This window comes from Alligator sinensis, unplaced genomic scaffold (assembly GCF_000455745.1).
Source record: "Alligator sinensis unplaced genomic scaffold, ASM45574v1 scaffold647_2, whole genome shotgun sequence".
In the NCBI taxonomy this organism is placed as follows: Eukaryota; Metazoa; Chordata; order Crocodylia; family Alligatoridae; genus Alligator; species Alligator sinensis.
The window spans coordinates 2,927,781-2,936,084 of NW_005841832.1; the positions used below are offsets into that span (position 1 = coordinate 2,927,781).

The 8,304-nt window shown below is 55.2% G+C and overlaps 1 protein-coding gene across 2 annotated transcripts in view; it reads left to right on the forward strand.

Moving 5' to 3' along the window:
* Positions 1-2,035: 2,035 nt before the first annotated feature.
* SNRNP70 (small nuclear ribonucleoprotein U1 subunit 70) overlaps positions 2,036-8,304 on the forward strand; it is a 10,863-nt gene continuing 4,594 nt past the window's right edge. For both annotated transcript variants that reach the window (XM_025196305.1, XM_006014918.3), the window contains exons 1-7: positions 2,036-2,179; positions 2,347-2,503; positions 2,667-2,729; positions 3,481-3,535; positions 3,727-3,791; positions 3,979-4,041; positions 5,010-5,091. In XM_025196305.1, coding sequence (XP_025052090.1) covers positions 2,357-2,503; positions 2,667-2,729; positions 3,481-3,535; positions 3,727-3,791; positions 3,979-4,041; positions 5,010-5,091 — 475 coding nt within the window. In that variant the 5' untranslated portion in view covers positions 2,036-2,179; positions 2,347-2,356. The remainder of the gene's footprint in view (positions 2,180-2,346; positions 2,504-2,666; positions 2,730-3,480; positions 3,536-3,726; positions 3,792-3,978; positions 4,042-5,009; positions 5,092-8,304) is intronic.

Sequence of the window (8,304 nt, forward strand, 5' to 3'; positions counted from 1 at the left end):
GCAGTAATTCCTAAGAAACCTAATTAAACATGACACAGTTAATTAACCTAGTAAACTCAGAGCTGGAGCTGGAACCCCGGAGTCCTGGCTCCATGCCCTCCTGCTGTAACCCGCCAACCCCAATTCTCTTCCCAGAGCTGGGAGAGAACCCAGGTGCTCTGACTCCCAGTTCCCCCTGGTCTCACCCCCAGACTGCACTCCCCTTCCAGAGCTGCAATAGGACCCATCCTGACTCCCAACCGCCTGCCTTGCTCTAACTCACCAGACCCCATCCCTCTCACTGTCTCAGACACCTTCTGCTCCCCCCTGCTTGCTCTGTGTGTGAGGTGGGTCAGTGTCCCAGGGGTGACCATTGTAACAGGTGCACAGCTTTTAAATGCATTTTAAGGTTTGTGTAGAAATGTTTATCCAGGATGCTCTGTGTGTGTGTGTGTGTGTGTGTATATATATATATATATATATACATACATACACATATATACACACACACTCATATATATATATATATATTTTAATCCCCCTACTAAAAAAAGTCAGCGTCCCTTCCAGGTGAATGGTGTCCTCTTCTGCCCCCCACGGCTATCTCTTTCTCCCTCTTCAGGCCACTGGGCCTTACCAGAAGCAGGCCTGGGACATATGGGGTCCAGGGGCACCACTGGGCAGGCCTGGGGTATGGAGGCTCTTGTGATTCAACGATTTGTAAGACATGGGTCAGAGGTCTTTGCCCTGGTTGCTATAGCATAAATTAGGGGTTGTCACCCTGCTTTCTGAGCCCTGGTTGCTATGGTACAGGTCAGGGATCATTGTCCCAGTTGCTATGGCATTGGTCAGAGGTAATCTTTGTGGTTACTATAGCAGATCAGCAGTCAATGCTCTGGTTGACATAGCAGAGGTCAGGTGTGATTGTTCTGGTTACTATGGCATGAGTCAGGGGTCTTTATCCAGTTGCTATGGCACAGACCTGAGGTTGTTCCCCTGTTGCTATGGCATGGATCAGGGGTCACCATTCTGGTTGCTATGGAAATGGTCAGAGATTGTTGTCCCAGTTGGTATGGCAGAGGTCTAGGGTCTTTGCCCTGGTTACTATGGCATGGGTCACAGTTCACTGCCATACTTGCTATGGCCTGGGTCAGAGCTTATTGTTGCGGTTACTATGGCATGGGTTAGGTGGCACTGCTGCTTTTGCTATGGCACAAGTCACAGACCATTGCCCTTGTTGCTGTGGCTTGGATCAGGGGCCATTTCTTCAGTTTCCATGGCATGTGTCAGGACTCAATGCCCTGGTTTCTAAGGCCTGGGTCAGGGGTCATTGTTGTGATTACTATGGCACAGGTCAGCGGTCATTGTTCTGTTGTCAGAGGAGCCAAGTACGTGGGGGCCCAAGGTCACTGGCCCCCCACGTGAAGTGGGGTGTCACCTGAAATGCATAAAACTTTCCACATGCCCATCATCTTAGGGCCTACCCCGGCAAAAAAATAAAATGTGGTGCTTATGTCTGTTGCTATAGCATAGGCCTGGGGTGGTATCTCCAGCTGCTGTGGCATTAGGTCAGGGTTATCGTGTGGTTGCGAGGACACAGGCCTGGGGTTGTTTCTCCAGTTGCAATGGCATGGGACTGGAGTCCTTGTCCTGGTTACTAGGGCCTAGGTCAGGGTCATTCTTGTTTGTATGGGACTGGTCAGCGGTTGTGGTTCTGGTTGCTATGGCACAGGTCAGGGATCATTGCCTCATTTGCTTTGACACAGGTCAGGTTCTGGTTGTTAAGGCATGAGTTGGGGTCATGGTTTTGGTTGCTAAGGCACGGGTCAGGGGTCATTGCCTTAGTTGCTATGGCACAGGTCTGGAGTCATGGTTCAGGTTGCTATGGGGCCGTCACCCTGGTTGCATGGCACTGACCTGGGGCGGTCCCCGTACTGTCACGTGGCTCCGCCTTCCGCCCCTCCCTTCCCCCCTCCCCGTGATCCGGGACTATTTTCCGACGGCGACCGCGGAAGAGGCTCGATTTTGACACTCTCGAAATCACCGCGAGTCTCGCGCTGCCTCCGAGACTAGGCCCGGCAGCGGAGAAATCCGGCGCGGTGAGAGGGCTGCGCCTGCGCAGAGCGGCGGAAGAGTAGGCCCGCGGCAGGCGGCGACGGCAGCAGCAGCAGGAGGAGCTGAGCGCGGCGCGGCCCGGGCGGTGGGTGGGAAGGAGCAGGGGGGCTGGGGGAGAAGGGAGTGGGGTATGGGGCAGGGTCTGGGAGGGGGACTGGGGTGGGTGTGTGGGGAGAGAGGAGGGCTCTGGGGGAAGAGGGCAGCGCTCCGTGCAGGCTCCTGACGGGTCATTGTCTGCTGTTTCCCCATCAGATTCCCCACGATGACGCAGTTCCTCCCCCCCAACTTGCTGGCACTCTTTGCCCCCCGAGACCCCATCCCCTACCTGCCCCCTCTGGAGAAGCTGCCCCATGAGAAACACCACAACCAGCCCTACTCTGGCATTGCCCCTTACATCCGGGAGTTTGAGGTGAGTGCTCGCTGCTCCCACCCAGCAGCCTAGCCTGGACTGGCTAATGCTGGACTCTCCCTCTGTTTCTTTGCTCTGAAGCCACCAAGTTTGCCCCCTGCCAGTTCAGCCTACCCTTATGTCTCCTTGGTGCCCTGCCACTATGCTGCTTTCTCTCTTCCAGGACCCACGTGATGCCCCTCCACCCACCCGTGCCGAGACCCGTGAAGAGCGGATGGAGCGGAAGGTACAACTGCCCTGCCAGCTTCAGAGGACCCCAGTGCCCCCTGGTGTTACAGCCAGCAGCGGTGGGAGAAAGGGGCTGGGGGCATTAAGAAGCCATCCCTGTATTATGTGGCAAAGGGGCAAGTTTGGGTGAAACTTAACTACCGCATTCTCTCTAATATTCTCTGTTGTTTCTCTTCTCCAATGATTCCAGCACAGGAAAAAGAACCCAGATGTTCTGGGTCTATCTCTGCTTTCTGCTGTAGCCTAGTGGGTTAAAGAGCTGGGAACCTGGATGTCTGGGTTCTGTCCCTAGAGAGGAGAGGAATGGGATTGAGTGGGGTTGGGGAGCTAGGAGCCAGGACTGGTGGGTTGTATTTTGTGACAGTTTTGTCCTTGGCCTTGGCTTACTTTGGAGGTGAGATCCCCAGTAGCCCCATCTACAAGTTGAAGATAACAACCCCTCAGAGCATGTTGAGGGTGAAACAACGGTATCTTTAAAAGTCATGGTTCATGATCTGTGCCATAGTAACCAGAATGATGATCCCATAACCTAGGCCATAGTAATCAGGGCAAGGCCCCCAGTCTTGAGCCATAGCAACTGGGGAAACAACCCCAGGCCTGTGCCATAGCAACCAGGTAGTTACCTGATGCAGCTCCACCACCTCCCCTGTTACCCCCTGGGATTACCGGTTCCCCTGGGAGGGGTTTCCAGCACTCTCTGGACCTGGGGGAAGCTACCAGCTGTTACCCATTCATTTTCCTTTCTGCAGAGAAGAGAGAAGATTGAGCGGAGGCAGCAAGAGGTGGAGAGTGAGCTGAAGATGTGTAAGTGAGGGGGGTGAGGTTCCTGCTCCGGTTCATCTAACCTAGCTCTGCAGCCTCTGCCCATCCTCAGCTGTGACTTATCCCACTTCTGACTTGGGTGGGAGGCCACCCAGTGACTGTGGGGGTGAGGGGTTCTCTTGTTCTCTTTGCCCATCTCTTCTTATACATATCCTTGTTTTCTGCCCATCCAGGGGACCCACACAACGACCCCAATGCACAGGGTGATGCCTTCAAGACCCTATTTGTGGCCAGAGTAGTAAGTGTCTCCCCTTCTCCTTGCCTCTTATACTGTGTAGAAACAACTTCCATATTACTTACCTGCGTCTGATCTTGGTTTTTACAATGGGGGGGGGGATCCTTTTCCGGGGTTCCTATCCTCTTCCCTTCCCCCCCGCCCCATAATCTTCCTGAATCCTCACCAGCCTGTCCTTTAAACCCTGTAGAACTACGACACAACAGAATCCAAGCTGAGAAGAGAATTCGAAGTCTATGGCCCTATCAAGCGGGTAAGAACCCACCTTCTGCATCGTGCCCACAAAGCTGTTTCAGCTTCTTCACAGCAAGGAAACCCCAGGCATGGAGACAGTGCCAAATTCTGCACCCTTAGTGTGAATCCAAGCCCCCTTTCAGGGCATGTGCCAGTGGCCACCTACTGTTGACCCAGCTATAAACATGCACCATCTCACCTGTGCTTAGGGTGGGGAAGGCACCTGGCCATGATGCCAGCCCCATTGCTCCCTTACATGTCACTGGGGTAACCACACAGGCCCGGTGAGCAGCTCAGCACTGGTAGACCTTAATCCCTCCCCACCCCAGGAAAAACCTTTTATCATTTGGTGGCCAATGGCATCCACTCAATGGACACTGAATCCAGATGCTTTTTTCCAATCCAAATGTATTGTAAGAGCCTTTAACCATGAGGGAAATGGGGTGAGGGGCTGCCCCAGCCTGGCTCTGTCCTGGAAGATGCTTCTGGTGCAGCCTGAGTCCCTGGGCTATGTGAAAGGGGAAGCGGGTGCCTGTGTTAGTGCCTGCTCTGAATTGTTAGGGGCTGACTTGCCCCTTGGGCAATTCAGCAGAGTCTCAACCAAGAATCTGCCCCCTTTGACACTACCCTGCTGTGTCCCGGGGTGTTGGGAACAGTATTCCACAAGCCTTTGTGGTTGGTTAAGAGTCCAGCATGTGGGCTCTGCCATGCTGCCTGCCACCAGGGAAAACTCAAGTACTTTGTGTTATGGCTGTTGTTCACCTGTATGGCAATAGTCTTTAAGGGGATCTTTCCCTCTCCTGGGACTCCAGTGCTGCCCTCTGCCAAGGGGGTGCCAGCAAGTCATCTCCACAGCTGTCAGGTCCATGTGAGCCAACCAGAGGAATACAAGAGCACCCCCTGCTGGTCAGCGGAGATGGGGATTCTGAGGCTGGTTTGGCAATGGGTACATAGCCATTGTCATTTGTTCTCTCTGCCCTTCCCCAGATCTACATGGTGTACAACAAGAGATCGGGCAAGCCGCGGGGCTACGCCTTCATTGAGTATGAGCACGAGCGAGACATGCACTGTAAGTACTGTCCCTCCCTGAGCCACCGTGCCTCTCGGTAAATCTTCTTCGCATGTCCTCGCCTAAAAACGTTCCGAAGCTGCTTTCGGTGGGGTGGGGGGAGGGCCCGGCTTCTCCTGCCAGGTAAGTACGGAGCAGAGGGATGCCACGTGGGCTGCAGTGCACGTCTGCCTCCACCCCACAGTTCATGCATTAATTTTGCCTCCTGGGGTAGAGAACGGCTGCCTTTTTAAGAGTTGAGAGGTGGAAGGGAGCTTTTTCAGCGCTTGGCTGTCAAAGTGAAGCCCCCTCCCTCCCCATCTATTACTGAGTAGGGCAAGCCATGGGGTCCTCTTCCCTCCGCATCCCCTCCCCAGGAGTGCAGATTGACATGCTGGGGGGCGCCCACTGGGGGTGTCTGTGTGTGTGCGTGGGTGTTTTTGTGCTCTGATGGGCAACAGTTATACCAAAGGAGCTTCCCTGCCTTCTCCTCCTTCTGACCCTCGGGCTTCATAAATTGCTTCCCCGTAGTCCCCATGCCCATGGCCCAGCCAGGAGCAATCTTGATCCTGTTTTGCCAGGGGCTGGGAGTGTGACTCAAATTCTGGGGGGTAGGAGGGGTCCAGCAAAGGCAGCATAGCGGCTGGGGGAAGGGGATCTCTTTGTAAGCTGTTGCCCATCTCTGCGTTGCTGAAACAGATCTGAAGTGCCGTGCAGTTAAGAGTCGCGTCTCGGCGCTAGAGACTGTGTGTTTGTACATAAACAGTTTTTGATTTAAAGAAAAAGAAAGATGCTGTCGGAAAGGCGCCGCGGGCAGGGTGTATTAATTCTGTGTTCTTATTGTCACTGCAGCCACCTTTGTGATGGCTATTGCCACTGCTGGCTTGCAGCTGATCCTAATGCTTCCCCCTTACAACATCTCATTGTATGGTTGGTATAAGGGTTTGTATGATTGGTAAGAATTCACAGTATCCAACACACTTCGAACACAAGCCAGGCACAGGTAGAGCTGCCAGGCGCTTAGTTTAGTGAAGTTCAGACCCATCCCGTAATTGGGGGAGATCCTAGGGACAGCTGCAGGAGGAGAAGGAGGGCGGGTGTCTTGTCCCATAGCAGATGCTGAGCTGGGGAGGACAGAGAAGGGTGGGGAACATAGACCAGACCCTCGTCTGCGCGGATTGGTTTCTGCGCAGCCGACTGGCAGGACTCAAATACTTCTCCCTTCAGGGCCGTCCTTTTGGTCCGCTTCCCTGTTGCCTTTCTGAGGGACGCACCAGCACTGTTGCACTTGAAAGGGAGCTTGCAGCTGTGGCTGACTGGGGGAGCAGATTGTGTCAGGGGCTCTTGTTTCAGGATTGGGGGGAGAGGTTCTTGCTTTTCCTATTTTCTCCCATGATCCGCCGCCTCTATCCAGCAGGGGATGCTCTCTGCCAGAAGCCATCCCATTTGTGTCCAGGCTGCCCCTCACCATGTGTGTCTTGTCTGTGTGTGTGCTGTGTGTGCCGTGTGCGTCTCACAGAGAGTGCCCTTGTCTACCCCACACTGAGGTTGTGTTCTTTGATTGGGGTTGGGGTGTGGAGAGAGTATCCGAGTCCTGCCTCTGGCTCTACCACTCAGCCATGATTCTTCAGGTAGCTGACCACATAGGGCTAGGGAAAAGAGCTTCTGACTTTCCTCCCCGCACTCATGGCTGCCTGACCCCTAGGTCATCCAGCCACCTCCATGGCCTTGCGTGGAACTCAGTCAAGGCCTTGGCCTCACCTGAGCCTCGGACTTGTGGCCCGCTTTTTTGGCCTCCTGGAGAGGGGTCCCCAGCAGGTGGGAGGTGGGGGTCGACACTCAGGCAGATGCTAGGCAGGCAGGAAGACACCAGCTGAGGCAGCTTGTAGCCACATCAAAGTTCAGCTCACGGGAGCACTAGAGGAAATGCCACAGGGTGCTTAACCAGGCTGGCTCCAGGCTGGGGATCAGTGCAGTTATCCCACTGGCAGCCAGCGCCTGGGGACTTTGAAATGTAGAGTGCTGTGACTGCAGGGGGCACCAGGGATGGTAGACACCCCTGATCCCCAGCCTTAGATCGCAGAGTGTATGCCCAGCCCTGGGGTAGATGCTGCTGCTGTCCACATAGGATGTGAGCTGGATAAGGTCCCATTTTGCCCGCTCTGTAGCTGTGTTTCTGATTCTGGGGCCTGGGGAAGGAGTGGGTGGTGGGTGGGGTATCCCTGCCCTCTGCCAAGCAGAATGGTTCTGGGGATGCAGGTCCTTGGCTCTTTTTCTGATAAATAGCGGTGAGGAAAGAGCTGTTTTCTGGATGTGGCGTGCAGACGCATTTGCTGTCGAGAGTCCCTTTATGCCGCAACCCAGAGCCCCCAGTTTGGTCCTGGGTGGGGGGATGGCCTGAGTGTGGAGGCTTTGCTGGGCTCAACGGGTGGTGGGTAGGGGGGTTTCTAGTGTGGCAGCAGTAGTGAGAGCCCAGGAGCCAGCAGGTCTGGGTGGGGGGAGGTAGAGGGTAGCAATTCCTCCTTGTTAACCAAGTGGTTAGGGAGAGCACCTTTCCTGGGGTGTTGCGTTGTAAAGGTGGATGGTAAGATTGGTCTCAGGTAAGCCACGGACTCTACTGTCCAGGAGCAGCGTCCCCCACCCCCTGCCACGGACAGACACGGCACCGGCAACGCCCTCCCCCTGCCAGGCAGCCGCAGACGAGAGGGGCAGGGGGCCCTGCCCGTATGTAACCGAGGACCGTAGTTGCTGTAGGCTGTGTCGTTCCCAGGGGTACCCTGCGGGGGCCCATGCTGGCATTGGAGCCCAAACTCGTCTGGCAAACCCATTGTGGCAGTGATGGGTGGTGGTGGTGGCGGCAGGGAACCAGCTGTAGGGGGTTCAGCAAGGTGAGGCTGGAAGGTATCCAGGGGAGTGCTCAGCCTTGCCCGTTGGCTGTCAGGCTAAGTGGATGGTACCTGTGTCCTCGTCCCCTCCTGCAGTGACTGGCAGTGAAGTGCCTGTGGCTTCATCTCTTAGAAGCCAAGATCCCCAGGGCAGGGGGAGGCTGCTTCAGATGAGCACTATGCCCAGCTTTGTCCCTCAATCCATCGGACTGGCCTGGTGCTGTGCGGAGGACTGGGCTCAGGGTCCATGGGTCCGCCACCCACTCGATGCCCCATGCTTGAGCAGTTAGTTTCTTGTGGGAAGGGAGGATATGGGAGGATATGGGGTTTGTGTGGAGGGGGTGGGTGG